The sequence below is a fragment of the Colletotrichum graminicola genome, assembly GCF_000149035.1.
Source record: "Colletotrichum graminicola M1.001 genomic scaffold supercont1.24, whole genome shotgun sequence".
NCBI classification, from domain to species: domain Eukaryota; kingdom Fungi; phylum Ascomycota; class Sordariomycetes; order Glomerellales; family Glomerellaceae; genus Colletotrichum; species Colletotrichum graminicola.
The window spans coordinates 252,753-278,867 of NW_007361028.1; the positions used below are offsets into that span (position 1 = coordinate 252,753).

General features: G+C 51.0%; 8 protein-coding genes and 1 non-coding gene across 9 annotated transcripts; 4 read left to right on the forward strand and 5 right to left on the reverse strand.

The window, feature by feature from the left end:
* Positions 1-18: 18 nt before the first annotated feature.
* On the reverse strand, positions 19-496 carry GLRG_06417 (uncharacterized protein; the record flags this gene model as incomplete). Its single annotated transcript, XM_008097102.1, has 2 exons — positions 19-87; positions 116-496. The coding sequence occupies 2 exons, from the start codon at positions 494-496 to the stop codon at positions 19-21; spliced, it is 450 nt and encodes a 149-aa protein (XP_008095293.1).
* A 2,959-nt stretch (positions 497-3,455) lies between these two features.
* GLRG_13164 lies at positions 3,456-3,527 on the reverse strand. The gene has a single exon. It is a non-coding gene; the product is annotated as a tRNA-Met (tRNA).
* Positions 3,528-4,711: 1,184 nt separating this feature from the next.
* Positions 4,712-6,444, reverse strand: GLRG_06418 (uncharacterized protein; the record flags this gene model as incomplete). The annotated part of the gene is made up of 3 exons (XM_008097103.1): positions 4,712-5,567; positions 5,619-6,043; positions 6,151-6,444. The coding sequence occupies 3 exons, from the start codon at positions 6,442-6,444 to the stop codon at positions 4,712-4,714; spliced, it is 1,575 nt and encodes a 524-aa protein (XP_008095294.1).
* A 4,900-nt stretch (positions 6,445-11,344) lies between these two features.
* Positions 11,345-12,402, forward strand: GLRG_06419 (fumarylacetoacetate hydrolase; the record flags this gene model as incomplete). Its single annotated transcript, XM_008097104.1, has 3 exons — positions 11,345-11,356; positions 11,418-11,499; positions 11,555-12,402. 3 exons carry the CDS (start codon positions 11,345-11,347, stop codon positions 12,400-12,402), a joined length of 942 nt encoding a protein of 313 aa, XP_008095295.1.
* Positions 12,403-12,699: 297 nt separating this feature from the next.
* GLRG_06420 (fungal specific transcription factor domain-containing protein) lies at positions 12,700-14,661 on the reverse strand (the record flags this gene model as incomplete). Its single annotated transcript, XM_008097105.1, has 1 exon — positions 12,700-14,661. One exon carries the CDS (start codon positions 14,659-14,661, stop codon positions 12,700-12,702), a length of 1,962 nt encoding a protein of 653 aa, XP_008095296.1.
* A 928-nt stretch (positions 14,662-15,589) lies between these two features.
* On the forward strand, positions 15,590-17,177 carry GLRG_06421 (major facilitator superfamily transporter; the record flags this gene model as incomplete). Its single annotated transcript, XM_008097106.1, has 3 exons — positions 15,590-15,779; positions 15,837-15,917; positions 15,976-17,177. 3 exons carry the CDS (start codon positions 15,590-15,592, stop codon positions 17,175-17,177), a joined length of 1,473 nt encoding a protein of 490 aa, XP_008095297.1.
* A 1,670-nt stretch (positions 17,178-18,847) lies between these two features.
* Positions 18,848-19,072, forward strand: GLRG_06422 (uncharacterized protein; the record flags this gene model as incomplete). The annotated part of the gene is made up of 1 exon (XM_008097107.1): positions 18,848-19,072. One exon carries the CDS (start codon positions 18,848-18,850, stop codon positions 19,070-19,072), a length of 225 nt encoding a protein of 74 aa, XP_008095298.1.
* Positions 19,073-20,001: 929 nt separating this feature from the next.
* Positions 20,002-21,568, forward strand: GLRG_06423 (uncharacterized protein; the record flags this gene model as incomplete). The annotated part of the gene is made up of 2 exons (XM_008097108.1): positions 20,002-20,584; positions 20,658-21,568. 2 exons carry the CDS (start codon positions 20,002-20,004, stop codon positions 21,566-21,568), a joined length of 1,494 nt encoding a protein of 497 aa, XP_008095299.1.
* A 1,192-nt stretch (positions 21,569-22,760) lies between these two features.
* GLRG_06424 (rnapii degradation factor def1) lies at positions 22,761-25,896 on the reverse strand (the record flags this gene model as incomplete). Its single annotated transcript, XM_008097109.1, has 2 exons — positions 22,761-25,414; positions 25,584-25,896. The coding sequence occupies 2 exons, from the start codon at positions 25,894-25,896 to the stop codon at positions 22,761-22,763; spliced, it is 2,967 nt and encodes a 988-aa protein (XP_008095300.1).
* Between the last annotated feature and the right edge of the window lie 219 nt (positions 25,897-26,115).

The following is a 26,115-nucleotide window of genomic DNA, read 5'->3' on the forward strand; positions in this document are numbered from 1 at the left end:
CAGGAGAAACGAAAGCTTTCATTTCTGGCCACCAGCCTTGCCAGTGATGGTGGGTCTTGGGACAGAGACGCTTCTGTGGATGCGAATCTGCATAACTTTCCCTGAGCCGACGAACCGTCTTGTCTGTAGACTTTGCTTCCATATCTGTGGCACATGAAGTCTCTGACCACGCTTGCCGGCTGCGGTCTTTCTCGTACTCTTCTGCGGCGTCTGAAACTTCCTTGTGCCCCTCGTTCCGAGGCGTACCGCCCACGAACACCGTCGATTGCTGCGTCCTGCGCTCCTTCATCTTGTCCATGAACTTCTGCGAGTAGCTCGTGAGCTTGTTGCGGAGCATGCTGTCCCCTCTCCCTACCGTCGTGTCTTCTACCCTTTGCCACTCAGTCCACTTCCGGTAACGAAACCATGCAGCTCTGATATTTGCATACTCGTTGTCGTATTTTGCGCGCTCTGATGGCTGGCATAGAGCCTCGTACGCTGTCCGTGCTTGTGTCATGCTGTCAGTCATAGCACTGTCACGGTGGATTTTCTGGGGTCTTTCCGTTCGATCTGTACGCCACTTTTTCTCCAAGATTCCAAAGGCTTTCTGGATTTCTTCAAGTGTTACTATTTGATCAATGCCGAGGTCTTGGTAGTAGTCCGGAGTTGAAGGTCGTTGCATAATGAGTAACAGGGGCGACTTCGGGTCTTCGATTGAGAACAAGGTAGCCGAAGTTATCGTTACCTTGCCCTAGCCTCTACAAAAGAGAAAGGAGGAGAGAGGTTGTCGTAATTTTGAATGCTGCCACTGGTCACTTTACCTAGCAGGGGCTACCTGTATCGTATTTACGTTTCAGTAGTATCAGGACACCGTCCTTCGCGAAGTTGTGTGGTATCGCTAGTTCTGAATGCCGTCAGAATGATTGTTCTGTAAGTTATCTAGAGAACGGAAGAGCAGGAAATAAGTATATTACATGTTCGTCTACTATATAATGCACGTTGAGGTTGGAAGAACATTGCTCTTTGTGGCCAATTCAACTTGCATCTGGATTCTTCAAGACCCTAACTCCCCCACCCTATATCCGAACCACCCCCGCATCCAAACCACCCGAAATTCCCGCATTTCCCCTCCTTTATCAACACCACTACCTTTTTCAAACTATCATAACAATTACTATTTATCGCTAAATAACGCTATTTTTTTAGGATACCTTCTTTAACCCATTATAAAGTAATATTCCAAAGATAAGCTCTAATAGGCCCTCCTAGATATATAGTCTAGGCAGTATAGCCTCTAGGCTACTGCTTATAGATAAGGTATACCATATGCAACACTTTGGCATTAATACTTTAGTAGGTAAAGCAGGAATACTACCTTTAAAGATAGGCAGCACTTATCCTAGGCCTAGGAGGATAATCTAGCTGCCTATATATCCCTCTAAGCTTCCCTTAGCAGGCAGATCACCTATTAATAAGTAAAGGGCCTAGTAAAGCGTATAATAGGTAATAGGCATCCTCCTATAGGGAGGAAATAGATAGCCTAATTTATATAGTAAAATCTATTTATTAGAACCCTCTAATCTAAAGTAATTAATACCTAGTAATAGGCAGCTTATTCCCTTAAGGTTATCTAGGATTTCTTTTATTACCTTAGTAGTATCCTTACTATCTAAGGTATTTATCTATTTAATAGATAGAATATAGATAAGACTAATATTATAAAGGGTAAAGAAGTTAATAGGCTAGTGTTAGGCTTTATAATATTATAATATATCTAGAAAAAGCAGCTAGGATCTTAAGTATAAGTATCTATTATTAAGTATATATCTACTACTAAGAGCTCCTTACCCCCCTTACTTATATATAAAGGTAAGTTACTTTAGGCCTAGTAGTTTATATCTAACCTATCTAACTTATCTAGATATAAGGCTTAGTAATTTATAGTAATAGATAATAGCTAGATAACTAATAATACTACCCTTAAATAGCTAGAGGAGGTCTTTATTCTATATACTAGGCCTACCTAGCTAAAAGAGGCTAGACTACTAGTTCTTAATAGGTATTATAGCTATATAACTATTAACTTTATATAAAAATACTAGTAGTATTATATCTATCTGTTATTTCTACTACTACACACCTTTACTATCCTCTAGCCTCTAGATATAGCTGTCTTTAGCCTATTAAAGCAGGCCTATTACTAGAGGGTTAGATATCTAGATAACTAGGTAATAGATTTAACTATTACTAGTAAAAGGGTATTTCTAAAGTGTTATTTTAAGGCCTACAAGGTATCTATTATAGATATTAACATTAAGAGTAGCTAGAGGGCTACTAGGTTATAGCTAGTATCTAAAAGGCACCCTCTATCTAACCTACTAGTCACTAAGGCCTAGTAGGCCAGCCAGGCCAGCCAGGCTAGCTAGTAGTCTAGTAGCTAATAGTAAGATAAAGCTAAATCTATTATCCTATAGTTAACTCCCTATTAATCTACTAATCTATAGTATTAATTATACTAGTTAACCTAGCTAGGTAAGGATAGGTTAGATACCTATACTATCTGTTACTTATCTAGAAAGGTGTAAAAAGGATATAATAAGCAGGTATCTAAAGCAGCCTTTCTAAAGAGGCAAGTTAACTTATTATAGGCCTAGTTAGATAATATATAGTTATGTAAGAGGAAAAAGGTCTGCCTATTGCCTAACAGCACTTTTGCCACTATAGAGGATATAATCTGGGCGCAGAGTCTGGATGCCGGTAATATAGATAGTCCGGATGAATCTAGGGTATCTAAATTGCCTAGTGAGGCCGAAAGTTGCATATGGGTGGGCGGCAGAGATGGTGAAATAAGTGGTGATAGTGGTGGCGATGGTGGTGATGATGGTGGTTCGGATGTGGGGGTGGTTTGGATATAGGGTGGGGGAGTTACTAGATAGCTTTAATGAGAATTGAAGTCGCCAAGTTGCCAAGAGCTTGTAGAGATGAAAGAGTGTCCATATCGGGTTGTGCATTCATCTATCGGCAAAGGGAAGCCGCAACAAAAACCTATTACTGGTTCCATTATTGGTTCATCTTTGACACAGATTGCAGGTTTTCTTGTTCGGTATTAGAGCTTTTTGGTTGAACAATAAGATTGTAGAAGCGAGACAAGTCTTTGTGTCTGTGCTTTGGAACCACACAATAATTGCTGACCAATAGTCAGTCACTATAGAAAGACTGTGTCCGGTTCGAGTAGGTTTTCTGCCAACTGTCACAGAGTAATTGTCGTGACTGTCTGCCCGTTGGCTTTTTCCCAACAACTGTATATAAGACTGTCGGTGGCATTTTTGGACAAATGAAAACTGGTTGGTCAATCGACCTTGTATTAATACGAAAATTGCAAATTTTTCAAAGTGGGTAACGTTATGTCGGGCGCTTCTTTGAAATTCAAAAAAAAAAAAAAGGAACAGAAGACAAAACAAAACGATAACGCGTGATAGCACAACCTGGTTTCGATCCAGGGACCTCTGGGTTATGAGCCCAGCGCTCTACCCCTGAGCTATTGTGCTTGATCTAATTGTTAAGAATCCTTGATTCCAATATTTTCATAGAGGATAAGGTGGAGTCAAGTGTGTGGCGCACCTCAGCTTTGATTACGCGGACCCATCGTCAAGCTTGTCTTATTAAATGAGCTTTCTCCTTTAGATATGCTTGTGAACAATAGCCTATTATGCCATCACAACTCCCAAACCTCTTCTCCTTCATTCTTCTTCTTCTTCTCGGATTGGCTCTTGCTCTTTTTTTGGCCTCGGAATCTGACCTGCAAGATACCGAAGCTACATTGCCATCCGACTCAGCATCCAAGTCTGGTCCAGAAGAGTTTGTCAAATGGCTTGTCCTAGAGGACGTCTCTGTATCCAATTCAGACTTAGAGGACAACTTCTCCTTCTATTTATTTCTCTTAGCACGCACTACCAGTGCAGGCCACAACCTATTACTAGTTTTACTAACACATAGTAAAACCCCTACTAGCTACCTATAGGTGAGCCTAGGTAGCTGGATAGGCATTACCCATACCTCTAATAATACTGCCTTACTTAGTGCTACAAGCGATAGCTTTAACCTCTAGCCTATTAGAGATAACTATGATTAAGAGCTTAACAGCTTAACTCTCCTCTTATAACTTTACTTACACGCGCGAGGAAATAGGTCGCGGATTTGATATTTCCGAATTGTCAAGGGACAGGGCGCAGATTGAATTCTCATTTAATACAGACCGATGTCGCATAAAAATGACTCTTATCAAACCTATTTCTCAATGGATCCCAAATCTGGAGTATTACTGGCATCTAAGATCCACTCAACACTGCATGTCCAAAAGTCCACGTCCTACATATGCAGGAGAGACGTGGTTGGACATGACTTCGCAGTCCACTACTACACTATCTAATCATCGCAGAAAGTTCTTATTCTGTTGCTAAGATTTTGGGAGAATAAAGATTATTCGCAGAGGTGGAAGAATCAGATCAAATGTTCACTGTTTTGTAAACTCCTTCAAGTCACTACGCTCTTTGACTGCGTCAGCTGCTGGCCTTCCTTAGACCCTGGGCTCTGGAAGTTACTCGCTCGTTTTCGATGACTTTTCCCTCTTCTGTGCTGATCAACGCCAGGGTAAGGTTTTTCCCCCCGCCGGTCAGTGGTGTTGATATGATCAAATTGAATCCAGTCAGTTGCTACACCTATTTTCATTCCCTCAGAGTTCCATACTGGCGCCATTCTGACCCGAAACTCGACCATGGCCCAGCCTCCTCTGGCGGCTTTGAAAGCGACTGCCATACGGTTCAGGGACTAGAAGCCCCGCAGAAACGCTTTGAGTCGCTGCTGCGTCCAGCAATCTCCCGTTTGGAACTGACTCCATGCGTGAGCCGCTCCTGCTTCGTATTTCCGATTCCACACGGTCGATCGTGATGTCCCGATCCGCGGTCGTCTTGACACCATCATCTGTAGAGACGAGTATGCCAGCGAGGTAGACGTCCTCTGCCCCAACTGCCTTCAACGTCAACATCAACCATCTGACCAGGGCCAGGATCATAACCTCTGGAACTCGCCAAGCTATATGTTTTGGAGCGGTTGATCCGCCTGAAATAGTGCGGCCACTGTAGTTGACGAGGGTCCCATCGCCGCTTGATGAGTTGCCGCTATATACCGGCTGAGAAATTTTGGAAGCCGGCGGCTGTGTAGTTTCCTGTAGCAGAAACTCTTTCAACTCGTTGGTACCCTCATCCGGAGCTTCCAAAAGACTGTTCAAAATGGCCTCGTCTGCATACGGTATTGCGTTCCAAGCCACTGGCTTAAATGTAGCCTGAGTAGGTACCAGCATCTCTACGGGGATCGCCTCAAGATTAGTCCTCTGCATGTCTATATTGAGACCAAACGCTAATTGGTCGAGCTTGTGCTGGAAGTCGTTTATTGCCGTTGACAGATCGATTCGAGTGACCATGACGTTATCTTTGTCGCTGGATCTCGAGCGGGATCTCAAGAGCCGTTGATTCCCTTGCTTGGCCTTGCTCTTGAGGCGTCCCTCGATCTCGACGCACATATCAACTGACCTCCCGCTGTGTTAGAATGCGAAAGCCGTATGAAACACGTGATTATGCAACGGCTTCTTCTCGGTGTCATTCTCTGTCAGCTCCCATTCGAGACACCGTAGACCTATGCCGTCCTTGGCTCGTTTCTGTGTTCCTTTGAAAGTCCAGCTGTCAATGTATTGACGAGTGACGCTTTGGCGAGTTCCCATCCCACCAATTTCAACCATACCGCCAGCCCCTATGGTGGGTTGGAATGCCCTCTCGTTGGTTGCGAGGCTCTTACCTTGAGGGCCGTGGATAGCATGAGGCCCGAAGTACTCGGTAACCTGCACGGCGTGTTCCGAATCCAATGATGTCCGGATGGGTCTCCTGCGACCAAATCTACCGTGGGCAGGAGGCGCGTCTTCGCTCAGTGTGATGAGAACGTTGGCGTTGCTGAGCATGTGTTCCGGGGGCTGCTTAAAAGATATGTCGATATAGACGATGCCCGCTGGATTCTGGTTTGGCCAAAGCACCCCCCCCATCGCGTGTTTCTCCAACAATAATTGCACTCGATCTCGACTTTGCAAATGCTGCTCAAACCCAGTAATATATGAGAACCAACAGCAGCTTCTTCATTGAACCGTTCAAAGTCAGAACGGCCGAAACGACGAATACTCAGCCCAGGCCGTTGCTGATTGTGTCTGATGTTCAATCTCGGTCCAATGGCAGCATCTGCCCTCACCGAAGGGGAGGCGGGCTGCCGATATTCGTTCTCGACACAAATTCCGCTACTATCGTTTGAGTTGTTCCTCTTGCTCTTCGCCGCTGCCCTAAGAGCAGCGGCAGTGAGCGGCACCGGGTAGCCGCCTATGATGTCGTCTCGATACGCTGTAGCGGCGTGATCAGCTTTGCTCATTTTGTATTTCGAAGTAGCTAACAGGTTGTTAGCGGTATGGTTGAAGAAGAAAGAGGTTCAAGTTGGGAATGTTTGAGGCAAATTCAATCAGGCTCTGCGGTCTCTCAACGACTGGTGTTGGGAGGCCCGAATTATCACTAGGCATGCAGGATAGTAGTGTGTGGCGGAGGCCTGCATGGGAGATGCCCTTCGCTCATTTGGAAAGACAACTTCCCACCCCATGCTTACATGAAGCTTTACCGAAAATGGACGTCGGCTCTGACTATCCTGTTTTGGACACGACTCCAGCCGTTGGAGAGTGAGAGGACATCGCAACAAACCAGCGTGGCCCGCTAAAGTGGCTGGGGTCAGTACAGCCTGCCAGCTTTGAGGTAATAATAGGTAAGCTAGCTGCATGCACAGCCAGGCGCCCATGTCCTCAATCAGGTTCGGGTTTTCCGCAGTTCGGATGCTTGCGGCCTGATTGTTCCCAAGCAAGCCATACCGTTCCTTTCCAGAGATCTATCTGTCTACCTGAACACCACGCTACTCAACATCTTCCGCGTTTGAGGTTGCTACCTTCTTCGCGGTTCGTTTCGCATACACCAATCTTTGTGCTGCACGAGATACATTCGCCTTCGACAGCCAATATGGGCAACGTACGAGCCCAGATGCGAGTAGTACGAGGTCACATTCCACCAGAACCAGAACCAACCAAAAAGTCATCAAGGCCAGACGTGTCCTCTCTCAACGACAACCAACATGATTGGAAACATCTGTCTGTTGCGTTTTCAAGAGAGCGGCTCGGCTCTCGTCATATCAATCAACAAACATTTCAACCCGATGAAGATGTACCACGTGCACTTTTTGAGGCATATTCTGCAAGGGAGCAAAGTAAACAAGAAATCCGAGAGCTTTAGAAGACACAAGGATCAGGCGAAATCGAAAAAGACAAGGCGTCTGCGGAGACGAGGCGTTCCCAGTTCTTCCTAGATCTAGAACGGGCGCAAAAAGAATTCGACCATTGGGATGACCAGGCGAGGCAAATTTCTCTAGGGAGTGGTCGTAGAGGGTTCCCTCAGCCATACATGGAGTCGACCGAAAACATCAACCGGATGCCCCCGAGAACCTTCAATCACGCACCTTCACAACCAGAACCCAAGCTACCGAGCCCGCCACGATTCATACAGGAACCCTTTCCAGTTCGAAAACGAGAAGTGGTACGGAGAAGACACAGCATGGCATCTGAGAAAGAACCCCGCACCAGCAAGTCATCCCCTACCGTGGATGTCCATGTCAACCCCAATGAGTGTCGAGATGTCGCGTTACACTTGGACTTGGATGTGACCGGAGATGTAGAAGAAGAGCTCGAAGAGTTCTCAAAGCTCTGAAGAATAGGTCACTTTAATGCGGCAAAGCGATATTTCGAGGAGCATCTCGAACGCTGCATCGGCAACGCATACGTCTTGAATCAGTATGGTCAATTCTTGTTGGAGATTTCAGACGTCCATGCGCTCATCAAATTGGCGAGGGAGTACCCGTCAGAAGATGTAGAGAAGGTCGCATCAGCCAACTGGGTTCTGGCATGTGAACGAGCCCATCAATTTAATGATGATGTTTGTCCGCAAGGTCAAAGACGCCAAACCTTCAGAAATTGCTGCAAAACTGGCCAAAGCTGGACTCTCTACTGAAGTAAATTGCCTGTATTATGCTTCAATCAAGATTGCCTGACCAATTTTCAGCTGCAATGTCTCATCAACAACCTGCTTATTGTGGGCACAATAGAGGAGCACACCGCAGAAGAATTTGGCGAGCTGTATGCACATCTCCAGCATGAAGACCGCATTTGGGACTTCAGAGACCTGTGTTACGGGCTTCTGACCACCAGATCACTAGAGGAAACGATTCATTGCCTTTTCAACAGATATTTGTCCTCACAGAACGAGAATGCAACCGGGGTTACTCAAGTGATTCAACAGCACTGGGAAGGTCCTACTGGAGATGAAGTAACATCCTTAGCCTTGCTGGATATATTCACAGCGTTCACCATGGGTGCCCTGGAAGCTGCCAACAATCTGTACGAAGATTCACTAGCTGACTCCGAGGAGCTTCAGACCGCAAAAATGTACCTCCAGATCGCCCATCACTACGCCACTGGAGTCCTACGCCAAAATTCCCTCAACCTGAAGTCTCGACCCTACCTCCAGTGGGTTGTTGCCAAAGCTCTAGTGGAGAAGAACACCAGTACAGCCCGCTGCGGACAAGCTGCCCTTTGGAAGTATTTATCCAGTCTGCAAGGGGAAACTAAGGTCAGCTCAGGGGTGTTTTATGGACTGCTTTCTTTTCCGGACATTGTTTACTACACGCCAAAGCAAGACGAGGCTCCGGATTGGCAGCCGGATTCTTCTATCGCATTTTCCTACGAGCAGGAAAAGGCTATCCTCATGGTCGCAAGAAATGCGAGAGAGCTTGGCGATATTATGCTGGAAGCAGCTTGCCTACAGCAGCTGACATGTTCATCCCCGAATCCCGAGGTGCACCTAGTCGATTTGTGCAATTTATGGCGCTCCGTGGGAAATCGGTCGGGTCTGCTGAGAGCCTATCTTTATCGTTACATTTTGAAGCGATCGCCAGACGCCAGCAATGATTTACGAAGGGATCTGCTAGAGTTGGGAGATGCTGAGTGTTATGTCGACTTGCAGAAAACCCGATTCATGATTCTTCGGGCACTATCGACCAGGTCATACGAAAAGAGGTGTATCTCGAAAGATTACTAGACCTAGAAGATGAACAACGTCTCAGTCCGTCTGACAGGAGCGAGTTATCTTCCGAGGATCATTCTGCGCTCAATGATGATGACGACTGGCATACAATCCCAAGCCTGACTACTGTCAAAGGGCGAACATCGAACGAGGAAGAAACTTTATTGGAGAATGAACGGAAGTGTTACATAAAAGAGCATGAAGCTGCATTCTTCGACCCGCAGTCCCCGATAGATACCTTGTCCGTAAGGGGTGACTCTATGGAAACGAGCAAGGGCCCCGAGGCGGCTCAAGAAGAAAAGACTATTCTGAACTCCGACAGTCGAAGGACGAAGAAAGGGTTCGGAGACGAGGAGGGCATTATCAACGTGGTGGATAACGACGAGCAACGACGTGGGAAAGAGAAAATTGGTCAGTAAATTGTATTTGACCTTGTTTTTGAAATCTTGGTTATCAATAACCTAACACAATTTGACGAACGCTCCTCTCTCACAGTATACTTAGATAATCCGGATTTCGGTGAGATTGAGGTTAAGTATTGCGAATCTCACGTTGTTGATGAAGAGAGGAACCTGGAACACGCGTAGAGTATAGGTTCTGTTAGCATATAGGTGATACAGCCTGGGCAGGTGGGTCACGTAACTCACCGCCTATAGCAGTATTAACCCCTACCCTTGCCTAAGGAGGTAGGCAAAGGAGGTAGGCAAGGGTGCCACTAGTACTAGGCCCTTAGACAAATCACCACTAATTATCCTATTTTTGTGTGCACACGCAACAAAACCAGGATATCCAACAAACCGTAAAATCAACAGGTTCGCAGGTTAGGAACTATGACGCCCCCACTGGTTAGGCTCACTCATGAGAATCCACATGACCCACGTCCGAGGCACCTTCATTAGTTGACATATCCAGTAATAAAGTAAAGAGCAAGGCTCGGAAAAGCTTGGGGGACAAAAAAGCTTGATTCTCATACGATTCTCGTGCCCTTCTGACTTGCAGACCTATTGTCTTATAAGTTTGCGCTTACATCTTCCAAGACGCTCGCCTGGACTCCTTATTGACAATCCAGAACCCATTTCCGAGGGCTTGGATGAAAAGCTAGTTGGGAAGTAGCCCCAAGTCTTGCAGCCCGAGTAACAGGAATGCCCCCGAACCAAATGTTCCTCTCCCTTAGCTTAAATGATTGTCATCGATTTGTCTTCGAGTACATGTCCAAGACGAATGCTGCGATGTCAAGCTTATCAGTAAACTCATCGCTTGTGTTAGAGGCTTGTATTTGTTTCCCGTCCAAGCACCGACTTTTGGATACCAATAAGACCATGATATCGACCACATTCAACCAGCATCCACTGCACTCGTCCATTCACTCAGTACCCTGTCACTTTCAGTTTTATCCATTTCCTCGACTCAATGCGTCCATTCCATCCTCTTAACGATGGATTAACGACATGTATCCTTCCTTCTTGACCTCATGGCCCACCTCGGCAATGCAGCTGCCCTTGGCCCGGCCGAGCTTGTCATGACTATTGACACCCTCCCGAACGTCGGAACCACCGTTAAAACCGTTCCGTTGTCACCACCTCCGACCTCATCATCTTCTTCGTTTTTACATTTATATACTACAACATGATAAAACTACTTGAGAAGCGTTAGCTTTCTGACCAATCATTGTTGAATCGGAGTTGGCATGTCCCGCCGGGCCTTGATAATCAGGACTAGATCTGCATTGTAAACTGCGCTGGAAGAGATTGACGGGTACAATTCTTTGGATCAATGGAAGGTACTGACATAACCATCAGCTCGACTTTACTTATCTGCCGGCGGGTTGCTGAGCTGCAGACAAGTGGATTTGCGGGGTTGAGGCTTCGATACGACAGACCGTTATCTTGGTGCAGATCCCGACCTCCATTAAGCCGATCCATTTTCCCGAAGCCATCGGGAAAACGCCACTGCGATGCATGATGACCGACACGTCGAAATGGGGTCGACACTCGGTTAACGGCCGTAATGACATATTCTCTGGCGATTTATACCCGTCACTTCGAGTAGGCCAGAAATGTTCCTATTGTCAAATCAAGAGAGCCGTTTTCTTTTCATACGTATTCAATCTACTGGCTCGTCGTGTCTGCCTTCGAGACTTTGCCTACAAAGTAACCAAAATGATAACTCCCGTGAGTGTTTTCTTGGCCTCAAGGGGTAGATCCACCTTCATAAACTAACTCAGTATTCTAGAGGTGGAGGCGTCTCGTGCGATTCATCGCAGAGGACGATTGGAAGGAGTATATCGGAGAGCCGATTGATGAGAACGTGGATGGTAAGAATACCCGCACCGGCTCCAAAATTCGCCAAGTCGCCTAAGACCGTGTTAGTTGGAGCCGCCCTAGCTGCATCGATTCCAGTCTCAGCTCGTGTCTTTACCGGAACCTCAGCACTTGATGCCTTGGCAGAGCCGACATCAAGAATACTCAAAATCCAGAAGCTTCTACCACCTCTGACACGGAAGGAAATCGGCACCATTCGGTGCATCGGCCTCAACTACCGCAAACACGCCAAGGAGATGAACCTTGAACTCCCGGAACACCCCACTCTCTTCTTCAAGCCAGCCAGCTGTCTGAACGCGTCAAACGCGCCGCTTCTTATCCCTCACCAAGCAACCGACTTGCAAGCCGACTATGAGGCTGAACTCGCGCTCGTCATCGGCCGCGACGCAAGGAACGTCAGTGTCGAGAACGCCATGGACTATGTCCTGGGCTACATGTGCTCCAACGACGTAACGGCAAGAAAACACCAGTTTGCGGGTGCCCAGTGGGGATTCGGCAAGGGGTTTGACGGCTTCGCGCCGATGGGACCCTGCATCGTTAGCGCGAGCAGTCTGCCGGACCCCTCAGTCATCGAACTCAAGACCGTCCTCAATGGCGAGGTTATGCAAGAAGGAAAGGGGGACGATATGATCTTCTCCATTGCCGAGATTGTGGCTTATCTCTCTCAGGGCACGACACTGGAAGCAGGAACAGTGATCATGACTGGAACGCCTCACGGAATCGGCGTGAGCAGGAGTCCGCCGGTCTTCCTGGCGCCTGGGGATGATCTTCGCATTGTGATGAGCCACGGGCTGGGCAGTTTAGTGAACAAGGTGGAATACGAAGAGAAGCCCCAGAAGGAAACTAATGGAATGAGCGGGCATGTCAAGGACGTCAAGGTTAACGGTGTTCACTGATCCTATATTAAAGAATTGAAGGTGTAATACCGGTGGAAAAGGACTCTCAACAACTAAAGATAAAATATGCTACGATCCCACAATGCTTCTCAGCAGGTGCGATATGTCATTTTGAAAGGTCACTCGGGATGGAATCAGAGGCTTGAGCTATGCAGCGCTTCTCATCTGAATGGCAAGTCTTTAGGCGCGAATCGAGAATGCATTATTTGCTAGCCTATTGACAAAGCTAGTTGTACATGCATATGCGTGCGAACAGAGCAGCTCCAGGTGCACGAGTCTACCCTGCCCAAGCTATACTCAAATACTTGTTTGGTCATGCATGATGGTGTTAAGAACATGCTCCCACTGCAACAAGTCCCCGTTCTCAGGTAGAAAGAATCCCGGGTCATCCCAAGTCATCTGCGCGCTCGCTGTGCTATACGGAAGCCCCAGACCTGCCATCAAAGGATCAAAGTCGGGGCTCTCAACCGGCAGCTGTGGTTGCGTGGGCATCATATGACTCTGCCCAACTGGTTGCGAGGGGCGCCTGCCCGGAGAAGCGGACGCGAGAGCGAGAGGTACCACCGTGCTTGCCGGTGGTGGTTGTGACTGTCGGGCTTTCTTGATGCATAGCTCGACGATCTTGACCTCGGCCATGGCAAACTCGTTGAGCCACACATCGTTCCTTTGCATCTCGCAGTATGCTGCCAGATCCTCTAGAATGGCCTGCGACCTTCGCGAGTGGGGATCGCGGACGGCAATGATACCCAGGACTAAAGCGCTATTGAAGAGGTTGTGCGGGCCGAGGGTCCACTTCAAGCGGTCATTGAGAGGCTGGCTGAAGAGCTTGAGACCCATGTCAAGGTCTGCGCAAGCGGACGCGATGCATACGTCGTGGCTGTGCTGGTATCTGTTCGTGATCGATTGCCGGAGAAGAAACGGGCGATGGAGGGTCACCCGCGCAAAGTGATACATGCTATGCAGATGAAGTCTTTGCCAAGGCAAAAAGGGGAGGCGTTCGTCTTTGCTCGTGCCAGGCTCTTTGAGGTTGAAGTATGGTGGTAAACTGCCCCTCCAGGTATCAATCTCCTTGTCTAGTGTCAAGACTGTTTCGTACGACACGGTAAACAGGCCGAAACACTGCTCCTGGATCTTGCCGACGACGACAGCAAGTTCGTGGGCAAGACGGCTAAAGACACTTGCAGTTGGCTCTGACAGAGGAGCCTCTGGGATAGCCGCCGCTTCCTCATCGTCAAGGTCATCCAACCATACGTTGGAGGCCTGCTTCACCAGACACTGTTGGTCGACGATGGCGAACGGCCGTCCGAGAGCGAGGGCAATGGTCTTATCGAGCATATAAAGATTGCTCCAGAGCCGCCGTCTGGTCTCTGTCTCTTTCCTGGGAAGCCTCCACCTCTCGCCGTCGATGTGCATGCCCTGGGCTTGGGCCATGCGCATCGCGAAGCTAGTTGTCAACCACGATTCAGGCACACGACGAGTATAAATCAGGTAACGCGTTACTAGAACGCCGGCTCGGACGAGATCGGTAGATTCGCCATAGAAAGTCGGGGCAATTACGATAGCTCTCCGGGCAGCCCAGTAGAACCGCTGCGAGGTGTCGTAGACTTCGCGTTGGATCTCTTTGTTCCGCGGTCTTGGGCAATCCAGGAGCACACCGTAGGCCATAACAATGAACAGCAGTGCCAGCCAACGGAGGTCGATTGTAGCGAAATCATCAAACCCGAATTTCCGAGACCAGAAGTTTTCGTACTTGGCCTTGAACGAGGTCGGCTGTACTGCGTCAATTGCCCAGTTGAGCTCGTTCAAGAAGCAGTCCGCCAATCGATCACAGGTTGACTTCTTTCGCGGGAGCAACCCCAGCAACTCCCATATCTGCGAAAAAGGGCCACCTTCGTCGCGGAATGAATGCGTTGAGCCTGCTTTAGCCTTTTGAGACAGACCGGACGAGAGTTCCGGTGCGGGGGCTTGTATGATTTTTGCTGCGGCTTGAGGACCGAAGTAGGAGGAACCAAAGAAAGAGGGTGCATCGCGGCTCTTGAAGAGGTTGCCGACGAGTGACTCTGACTGTTGGTCTTGGCCACTTTCACCTTGCAGCCTTCCTCCTCTACTTGGGGTTGTCGAGGGGACTGTGCCGGATGCTGAAGGTTCACCGGGTCTTCCGGTGTCCTCCGGAGGAACAGCGACTGTGGCGGAAGGGGATGCTGGCGTTGCAAAGTTGACTGCGGGTGAAGCTATGGCTGTTGCCTGCTGACGACACATTTCTCTTCCAACATTGTCGTCAAGGTGACTGTATGAACAAGAAGAACCAACCCCTCGCCGCTCGCAGTTGAAACATGGTTGCAATCCGTTGCACTGGCAATCCGAAGTCAGTAAATCATTGCAAGTTATCCGCACCCTAGCAACCCTGTTCCACTAGCTAGAGTGACCATCACAGATCTAACAGCTCTTTGAATCACAGAGGAATTGTCCAGGCCATTGGTGCAGCTGACGGCAAATATGTTTGGAACAAATGCCGTACTCGGCACACTGCCCCAGCTGGAAAGTTTGCTCGAAAACGCAACCGTACCACGCCGAGCCCATGAAGGCAGTGCTATCTTACCCTCTGTTTTCGCCGATGACACGACTCGCACGCAACGGCATGCCTCCCGCGTTTCCTCTTACGCGGATTCGGGGTTTTCGGTGCGGTCGCAGCTGACTGGGGCGTTGTCGAATCCATTGAGACCAGGAACCAGTTGTGAGATCGGGAAATTGTCTCTCCCTGAGGAGAACGGCGATGTCGGGGTTTTCATGTCCCCCCAGTAGAGGAGAGAGGGTTGCTTAGCAAGTTTCCTCCACCCTTGGCCGAGGGGAAGCTTGACCGTCCCGCGCCATTAGCGTACCCAAGAGATAAGAAACATATGTTCCCCGACTCTTTGACTCCACTAGACCAGGGATAATCAACTGGCGCCGCGATAAGCACCCCAGTTTCCCGATGAGAAGGGGTTGGCGTCGGGAAATGGCCTTGTTTGCTAGATAGGCGAATCTGGTGACCTCACTGTGCTGTTGGCAGTGTTTGTGGATATATGTCCAATACAGGAAGCCGTATTTAGTTGTTTGAACATGTCCCCAGTCTCAGGGGTTTCAACAATACAGCATTAACTTATCAATCGATTCATCAGATAAGAAACAAATCGTACACGATTGGAGAATGTCGCTCGAGAAAGTGCCCATTGAGACCCAAGATGGAGATGTCGATTCACCCCAGTCGGCAGTAGCAGACTCCTGTCTCACCATTGACCCAGAGGCGGAAAAGCGCTTGCTGAGGAAGTTGGACCTATGGCTCTCACCGATGATGATTATTGCCTTCTTGGTCGCCTACCTTGATCGCAGCAATATCGGTATGTCTCATTGGGCAAACTTTGGTCCATCTTCAAGTGCTGATATGCGAGTCGCAGGCAATGCAGCAATTGCGGGAATGACGGAGGACTTGGAGTTGACCGGTAACAGGCTTAATGTCGCTGTGACGGTCTTTTATGGTAAAGCAGCAAACTGTTCAAACCCAATCCAAACATTGACTAAACTCAAAGACTATAGTTACATACATTACATTCGAAATTCCCGCCTCCCTGATCCTCAAGAAAGCTCGACCAAGCCGCCTCATTCCCTTCTTTATCCTCTCCTGGAGCGCCACTGTCGTTGGCTCAGCCTTTATTACCAACTACGCCGGCTTGCTAGCAACTCGCCTTCTTATCGGTGTCTTCGAAAGCGGTCTCTTCCCATGCCTCACCCTCTATCTCAGCACGTACTATAAGCGAGAGGAACAAGCGCGCCGGATTTCCTATCTCTTCGTCGCCGCCGCCCTGTCCGGCGCCTTCGGTGGCCTTTTGGCCTATGGCCTCACGAGTCTCCATGGAGCCAGCGTCCTCGCTGGCTGGCGCTGGTTGTTTCTCGTCGAGGGAATCATCTCTCTGGCCGTTGGCTTTGCTTTCATTGTTTTGCTGCCAGACAGCTTCGAAACGGCGAAATGGCTTACGGAAGAAGAGAAGGCCCTGATGCGTATTCGTGCAGAGCAATCCAGGGTATACCAGGGAGAATCGGACACGTTTGACAAGCAGGAGGTGAAGCTTGCCTTCAAGGACCCGAAGGTCTGGCTGTCGGCGGGCTGCCAGTTCTGCGCGAACACATGCTCGTTCGGATTCGGGACCTTCTTGCCGGTCATCATCCGCGGTTTTGGATACAGCAGCATCAAGACGCAGTTGCTGACTGTTCCCGTCTACATCTGGGCCTCTGCCGTCTATCTGACTGTTGCATACTGTTCCGACAAGCTCAACAAGCGGGCTGTCTTCATGGTCCCAATGGCTCTTGTGACCGCCACGGGATACGCTCTCATGCTGGGAGTGAGTATGAAGTCCACGGCTGTCCTCTACTTTGCAACTTTCGTTACCGCGACCGGAATCTATTGCGTCGTCGGCCTGAACGTCACATGGGTTAGCAACTCCAATGCAGGCTACTTCAAACGCGCGACGGCCATCGGTCTGCAACAGGCCATTGGGAACAGCGCGGGTATCATGGCGGGACAAATCTACCGCATCACCGCGTCGGACGGAAGGTACACGATCGGCCACGCGGTCTCCATATGCACCATTACCATTGCCTCTGTCGGGTACTTTACCATGTGGACTTGGTTGAACAAAATCAACAACAAGAGGGATAATATGAGCATTGATGAGAGGTCGCGGGAAATCGACCAGGGGAAGAAGGGTGACAGACACCCCGATTTTAGATATACTCTGTAGTTAATTTTATCGTAATGGGATGTAATGCAAATGCATCTCACACTATATTAAAATCTATTGCAACGCTTTCCTCTGTCTCTGTCCTTGGTAAAACATTCGTTTGAAGCCCCTGCATAGGTGTTAAGTGCAGTTGCGACTAGTTATGTGCCATTGCAACTACCTGTAATGTAGGATACTCTTTCATTCAGTAGCGAATATCTTGAATATTAGACCACACACATTGGGCTTAACAACTCAAGGATCGCCAAGCCTCTAGTTCTTTTGTACAAGATGCTGAAACCCAGTCTGAGTGACACGTTGTCAGAATTCATTGTTTACAATTTAGCAGTAGTTATGCATGCTGTAAGAACCAAGACAACTAGAGGCAATGTATATACATAGTAACATACCTTTGTCAGCGATTTCGATTCGTAGTTAGTGGCATTATCGCGAACAAGAAAGAAAACCTGATTTGCCTATAAATTCTGCATTCGGCACATGTTGGCAAACTCTTTGCACCATCCTTCGACGTTATCAAGTCCTTTTTGTTTCCCACAACCAGACAATCTCCAAATATCCATTTCTTCTGCAAACCCATCCAGATGTTATCAAACCCGCTTTAGAGCCAGCTGCCAAGAAATTGGTATCTGTAAGTACCGGTTTCGAGGACCCAGCAAACTCTATCCATGATGCAGCAGCCTTCGACTGCCGACCATTATGGGGATCTCGGGATTCAGCAAAGCGCAACGCTCTCACAGATCCGACAGGCGTACCGAAAACAGGCCCTGAAGTACCACCCAGACAAAAACGCTCCTGGTGAAATGATTAACGCAGAGGATTTTCGCAGGGTACGTCGTACAGGTCTACGTGGCCCCCTTTTCTGATGAAAGAAAACAGTGCATTGGCTCATTGACACTCGTTTGCAGGTCCAAGAAGCCTGGGAAGTTCTTCGGGACGAATTCAAGCGAGCGGAGTACGACCAGGTTTACGCAGATATTCACCGCGCATGGGAGAAAAGCGTGGGCTCGTTTGAGATAAGACGGCCCGCTAGGGAAAGAGAGAGGCTAATAAGAGCCAAAGCAATCTTTTTGCTGTTTTTGTTGTTGTCGTCATATTTAACGCCGGGACGTTTTGAGTAGGACAAGAGAGAGAGGTTGAAGCGGCGAGCCGAAGACTTCAACAAGAGAGGATCTTTAGAGAAGAATTGATTGATATCTTGGACGATCGTCGCCAGAAAATGGAGAACGCTGAATCGCTGAGGGAAGAAATTGAAAGAGTTCTAAAGGAGATCCTAGAAGTTGTTGTTGAGCCAAAGGATAGAAACAAACCTAGCACAGCCGGGAAGTAGTAGACGCAGAGTTATCAGGTAATGCTTCTTCGCTCAGAGAGATCTGATAGTCAAAAGCTTGCCTTATTATCAATACCCCTTTCAATTGTTTTTTTTTCCCCAAAGCTCCATTGCCCTCAATTGACATGGCAATCTCATAGATCATCGAATTGAGGTCTAGTATTCGATACTGTTTCATGAACACGTATGGTTTTGTGGCAGGAACTTATCACATACCCTCACAACACACGCGAAATAAGTGAAATCCGAACAGGACAATCATGGGTCATTTATATGGAATCTGGGAATCTTGGTCTTCGTGTGAAGGCTGAGAGCTGCCGGCATCGGTAGAACGGCTCTAGCTATGGCCCATCTCAAGGCTCAAAAGCAGGCGACTTTCATCATTCGCGGAGAAATCTGCAGATCAGGAAAGGTTTTCAGGCAAGCAGCTCATCAGAATCTGAATCCCGCTGTGGCGCAGGAGCTCACGAGGGAGGACGAAAAGGGCGATATGGGTGCTGTGGTTTACAGACAGGCCGGGATGGTAGACAATGTCTGGAGAGCTGTGGGCAAGCTCAAGGGCCAATAGGTATGTGTTGTTCACTGACGACATGTTGATTGGTAGATCCGTGCTTACAATTACTGCCTTGTAGTAGTAGTTTGTGATTCTTTCAACTAGTCTTGAACAAAAATGAGGGTTGCCGTTTTAATATGATACGCTCCAGTCTTCAATTCCCAGTGCGTGAATTTATGGCTTTGTACTATTGCTATTAGGCATTGTTTGTTGTACAAGGTCCTATAAAAAGCTTGAATTTGATTTGTCAAGTTGATTAGATCACAGAAACACATGTTTACTAGGGCATTTTCTATCCTTGTTGATAATCACAAAATAAAAATCTTGTCTTTGCCTTCTCTAAAAAATGTTAACATACCAATGTATTTAAACTTGAGGTTGTTCTCAATCAACACCCTTATAGTGTTGGATGTCCAATGAACCTGATCCTTTCTGGCCGTATAGTTCAGTGCTCCCCTGAATACAGTCCAGAGCAACCATGATTACACACAAGGCAGCGAACTTGTCTACACAAGCGGGACCATGGTTCCCAATAGGCTGTTTGTAAACTCTAACACGAGACCGGAAACAAGCGTGTGACTGTGAGGATATAGTAAGTGCAGCTGTACCGGGTTCTGGGAAAGTGAATTGAAGCTACACCTTTCTCCGACCCAACCCATCTCCGTTACCGTGCCAGTTCATCTTTTTCACCTGGACTTCACTTCACTTTTTCCCTCGAGCTCCTTCCGCTTTCCTTCTTGACTCTTCAAAAGGGTGCTCTCATATTCACTAATCTTTCTCTGGAAACCAAACGTCCAGATCACCGGCTGTCTTCTCCTTCACCTTCACACCTCTAGCAAAGATTACAAGCCCAACAACCCCCTTCTTTCTAAACTGCTTCTATTCAACAACCCTTTACTTCCCATCACAAAGCCTTTGCTAAATCTACCTCATATCAACCAACCATGGGTATGATTGAGATCACCCCCCACGTCGCCCTGGGCCCCCTGGACCAGATTGCGCCCCGGATCTACGTCCGGTCGGTCTTCATCTTCGACACCGACACAAGCTTCGAGACCGGCACAGCACTGGGCCACATCGCCAATCGATTCCATGCCTCTCTTCTCCGATGGCCCTTCCTCGCCGGCCAGGTCCGTCCCGCCAGCTTCCCTTCTCGGCCCAACGAGCTCGAACTCCACTACCGCCGCAGTCAGGACCTGGCCGACCCTTCCCAGAGGCCGGACCTCTTCGCCTACCAGTCCTGCGCAACCCTCGGCGGCCTCACCTACAAGGATCTCAAGGCCCAGGGCATGCCTCCTTTCGCCATGGACAAGGACGTCCTTTCTCTGTCCCCTAACCACCCGAAGCCTGGAGAGTCGTGCCCTCCTGTCACCTTGAAGGTCACTAGGGTTGGCAACGGCGGTCTGATTCTCTGCTTTGCGACTCACCACGCAATCTTTGACGGGGGTTTCATCAAGACCTTCTTGGAGTTCTTTGGCAGAGGCTATGAGAGGATTCCAGGCCAGACCTTTGTCCGCGAGCATATGAGTAAGTCCCCTCCCAATCTCATGGCGTTACACAAACCTTTACAGCTCGCCTTTACTAACGATGTGTCTCTTAGCCAGGCCTAGCATGAAGCAGTATGAGAGAACCAGCATTAAGAACTCTGTGTTCCCTGAGTATGACTTCACAACCGAGACAACTATTGTCTCTAGCATGGGCAAGCTTGCTGTGAAGAACAATACAACCCAGGCCAAGAAGCCAGTGTGTGTCCTCTTTCAGATCCAGAACTCAACCCTCAAGAGGCTGCACAGCTCTGTCCTTGCTGAGCTCCGCGACAAGCATGGTCCAGACGCCTTTGTCTCCATGGTCGACACCCTATCCGCCCTCGTCTGGGTTTACACCACCCGCGCGCGCCTCCCCCACCTTGACCTCGACGACGTGACGTCCTTCACCACCGCCGCCGACGCCCGCCCTCGTCTCTGTCCTTCCTTCTCCCCCGACGCCTGGGGCAATGTATACACCCAAACCAGCGCCAGAACCAGCGTCAAGGACCTGGTCCAGATCCTAGGCAAAAGCAACAGCAACGGCAACTGCATGGCCACAGACACGACCTCCGCCATCGCCGCCGCCGCCTGGCGCATCCGCCAGGCCGTGGGCCAAGTGTCATCGCCCGGCTACATACCCTCGCGGATCGCCCTCGCCGCCTCTCTTGCCGACCCGACCATGGAGGGCGCCGCCTTCCGCAAGGCCCTGCGTCCCGACCACGCCGGCCTGGGCTGCAGCGTCTGGGTCCACATGGGCGCCGACGTCGACTTCGGCATCCCGGGCACCACCGGCGACGGCGGCAAGGCGGACCACGTGCGCAAGACGTGGTCGGCCAGCGACGGGAGCATGAACATCATGCAGCGCCGCGGCGTCACCAAGGGCGACGCGCCCTGGGAGGTGCTCCTGGCCCTCCGGGAGGACGACATGGAGAGGCTCTGCGCCCCGGGCGAGCTCGGCCGCTGGGCCAGCTCATGGTGCGCTTAGAGGGATTCGCTAGAGGGAGGGAGAAAAAAAGACGCTTTGATTTTGGAATTCGCCTTTTTTCCAGACTTGTTTTGGAGTTTTGGAGTTTTGGTAATACAAGGGGGTAAGGGAAGGGAAGGGCAAGATTGATACCCAACTTTGTGATTGTGTTGGGGAGTTTTACTACCTAGATACCACGAACGATCGATCCCATTAGAGTCAAGATACCAAGAATTCGGGGTAGGAGGCACCGGAAAGCCAGCTGCCTAATGCAATGAGAACATGATTCACTGATTACACACCTTGTTGACCTTTGTGTTAGGCGTAGCAACGACTCTAACTCCCCCAATCCCATCAACCAACACATTGTAGAGAGAAATGGTTGTTCGGTCTTCTATCCAGTCTTCCCGGTTCAGTTCTTCCAGCGACTGTGTTTCTTCCATTTCAATCACGAGCAAGGCCGAGGTAGCTAGCCCATTGACGAGTGGTAATGCGACCATGAACACGGCCAAGAGGCAAATCACTTCTACTGACAGCAGGCTCTGCGCAGCATGTCTGTGACCATGGTTACATCATAGGGCGAGAAGAAGCAGTCGAGTCTGGGTTTGGTTACTTAGACTCAGTCACCCAGACTTGATCAAAGCACGTCACATGTCATGGCAAAGACATCAGTGTCATGGGCCAAAGGTTCCTTATTGGCTATCATGCTCCTTTCCAAGGAGTTCAATCTCAGTATTGGGCCCTCCATCGGGCGACGACCAACGACCAACCTCCCACCGGATCCGTTTCCATCTGTCATTTCAACTGAATTTTCAAAGCCGCATACCACCACCACCGCCGGGCTATCATTTTCGAGTAGTAAGCCTGGGTAGACCTCCCCGTCGCGAAAAAGAAAACAAAAAACACGATTCCGTCGCGGCCGGTGACCATATCCGAATGTGTTTCCCCTCCCTGATTCTTTTTTTGATAGATCGTACACGCTCGAAGACCATACACATAGGTAATGAGTAGAGAGAAGAAAGTTTCCCCGTAGAAAGAGACCGCACTGAATTATCCTTGCCGCCTGCAGTTTAAAACCACCTGCAGGTCCAAAGAGAGTTTCGTTTGCTGACAAAACGCAATAGCTGGCGACGTGCTTGTGGGCACCGAGGCCTTAGCCGCTTCTCCCCATGTCGCAATGACGCGGGTGAGATGGCCGTCGACCACCACCTTCCTAGTGGTAGTTTCCGCCCCAGCCGCCGCGCTGCTGCTGCTGGTTGCCGCTGCCGTAGTATCCGCTGCCGTAGCCGCCCTGCTGCTGCTGGCCGTAGGAGCCGAACGGGGCGCTGCCATGCTGGCCGGTGGTGGCTCCTCCCATGCCGTAACCACTGGATCCGTGGAGACCGTGACCCTGCAGGTGGCTGGGGTAGCCGCCGTAACCGCCCATCTGAGAAGCGGACTGGGGCGGGGGCAAGCCCGTCTGGCCAGAGGCGGTGTTGGTGGCCGAGCCGGGGCGGGCGCCGCCAAGAGAAGGCGAGGGCCCCGCGCCAGGCTTACCGTCGCCGAAAGGCTTCAGATCGTCGTTGGCGGAAGCGGTGTTGTTGGGCTGGGCAGTGCTGTTGAACCCCTGTCCGGCGGGGCTCTGGTACGAGGAAGAGCCGCGGCCAAAGGTGTCCTGAACACCACCGAAGCCACTGCCGGCGAGACCAGGCTGGGCGCCAGACTGAGCGGAACCGGCGCGGCCGCCAAAGTCGCCGCCCGCGAGGCCGGAGCTCAGACCGCTGTCAGCGCGGTGCAGAGAAGACTGACCGAAGCCAGCAGCAGGGGACGAGGCGTGGTCGTAGGGGCCCTGGGGCGACATTCCGTACGGGTGGCCGTAGACGCCTCCCTTGCCGTAGGGAGCGCCGCCGTATCCTCCCTGGCCGTAGTGACCGTAGTTCATATAGTTCGAGTAGTAGGCGTTGTTGTAGTAGGGGTGGCTGTTGTAAGGGTAGCTCTGCTGGCCGTGAGACTGAGGCTGCGAGGCCTGGCTGGCCGCCTGCTGGCTCTGAGCGGTGGGGTTCGGGGTGGTGTGCCCGCTGTTCTGGGCGTCGTTGGTGACGCCGCCGTAGCGAGACTGGTTCTGGAGACCGCCGCTCTGAGGGTACTGGCTGAGGTTATCAGCCTGCGAAGCATTGTAGCCGCCGAAAGACCTCTGCTGGGAAGACACGCTGTCCTGGTGTCCCTGAGCGCCCTGCTGGCCGTAGGGCTGGTTGTAGTAGTTGTAAGGAGGGCGGTTTTGTTGGTCGGCGGTGTAGTAGGAAGAGTATTCGCTGGGCGCGGAGCTGAAAGCCCCGCCGGGCTGCTGGTTCTGTTGCGACGGCTGGTTGGGGAAGCCGTCGAACTGGCTCTGGGAAGCCGAGGGGGGCTGGTTCGGCTGGGTGAAAGGGTCGATTGACTTCTGGGGGAACGACGACGGCTCCTGAGGGCCGGTCTGTCCGAATCGGGAGTAGGGTTGGGCGGGGGCAGCACCAGGCTGGGGGACTGGAGGCGGCGGGTCAGTAAGAAGAGAACCAGGCTGCGGCGCCAATGTGATGCGGAACATACCCTGAGCAGCGGGGGCTTGGGGAGCAGCGCCTGCGGGTCCTGCGAAGGGGGCATTAGCAAAGTCGACGACGTTGCCGGTCGGAGCACTTGTACCAGTGGGTGCAGCGGCCGTAGCAGGAGGAGGCAGGCCCGGGGCGGGTTTCTGGGCGCCGATGGCCTCGGGGACGGGAGCTTGCTGGGGAGCAGGGGGGAGAGAAGTGCGAGGATGGGCAACGGGGGAGTCGGCAGGAGGCTGGGTCCTGGTCTCGGGCTCCTCGCGATCACCATCAATGTCGTCGTCCTCGTTCAGGCTGAAAGCACCAAACTGAACGGCAGCGCGGTCAACCTCGCGGTTGCCAGGCATGCGTACGGCTTCCTCCTGGTCAAGAACGCGGCGTTGGTAGCTCGGAGTACGGGATCCTCGCTCGGTGGTGGCCTTGATGGCGGAAGCGGCGAATCCGCTGTTCGTGGTGGGAACAGCGGGGCGGATGGGCTGGTGTTGCTGTTGCGAGGCCGAGATCGGGGTCGCGGTAGCGCTGGCAGCATTGAGGCGAGGATCCCAAGAGTCGGCGGCAGTGCTCGCGACAGTAGCAGTAGCGGGAGGATGCGATTCGTCGACAACCTGTTCAAGATTCGTCTCAGTGAGTTGGTCCTTGGATGGCGGCAGAGCCACTTCGGGTTCGATGACGGTTGGTACTTCTGCAGGGGCTGGTTCTTCATGAGCTGGTTCGGCGGGAAGTTCGGGAGTTGGCTCGGGCTGCGGCTCCGGTTCGGTCTCAGGTTCGGGTGTAGGTTCGGCGGCGGGAGCGACAGGAGGCAAAGGTTCGATGGGCTCAGCGGGCTTGGGTGCGGGCTCTTGCTTGGGGGGCTTCGGGGCGGGCTTGGGGACGGCAGTTTGACGGAGCATGCTGGCCCACGTCTTGGGAGCAGGACCGGCAGGCTTGGGGGCTTCGGTCGCGGGAGCTACAGGCTTCTCGGTGGTCTCCTTGGGGGCCCAGGGGTCCTCGGCAGGCGCGTCCTTGACGTCTGTCTTGGGGGTATCCCATGCGTTCGACTCCTCGGTGGGGACGGAGAGCGGCTGAGCGGTGTCCTTGGCATGCCGGGTGCCGTTGGGGGCTGCTGTGTTTGAGGGCCTGCCCCGACCACCACCGCGGCCTCCTCTGTCGGCATTTCTGCCGCGGCCGCGACCAGCGTCGGCGACGTTGCGTCCGCCACGGGCAGGTCTGGCGCTGGATGAGTCGATGTTGGAGGCTGCGGTCGTCGAGTCCTTAGCCTTGGAGCGGGGGGCCTTCTTCGTCACCTCACCCCATTGAGAGATGGTGCCTGGAAAAGAGGGGAGGGAAAGTTAGCAGAGTGCGGGTGAAAGGTCATTGGGTGGTTCAGGGTGGGCGGGCGATGGCGGATGAGGGCGAAAGGAATTGTCGCGGCAAAGGGTCGATGGCATGCAGTATGGGTGGATGAGGCGTGAGGTGTGTGTGCGGCGGCGACGTACCTTCAGCAATGCGAGTGACGGCAAGATTCTCGTCACCATCCGTCTCTTGAAGAGCGTAGAGGATATCCTGCTCTGACCAATCGGGGAAGAGCTCCTTGATGAGGGGCGCCTTGGATCCGTACTGCTTCTTGAGCTCGCCGAGCTCGCCTTGGTCCTCGAAGGAAGTCGCGTCGTCGGCATCCATTTTGGAGTCGTACTTGTCGCCATTAGGTCTGGTCGACGTGCGACCGCCCCGGCTTGCGAAGCCACCTCTGCCACCGCGTCCAGAACCTCTGCCGCGCGAAGCGGCAGGCCGAGTCTGTACCTCAGACATTGCTGGGTTTCTTTGTATGGGGGGGTTGGGGGGTTATTGTTTCCACGATGTGGGAAAATAAACGGAGGAATCAATTATTTGACTGTCCCGTATCGACACGACAGCTTTGGTGGGGGGCGGTGGTTTGGATGGTCTTTGCGGGACTCGAGCGGATGGTGAGGGGGCAAGGGAACAAAAAAAAATAGGAAAAGAAAAGGGTGCCGCAAGGTAGGAGAAACG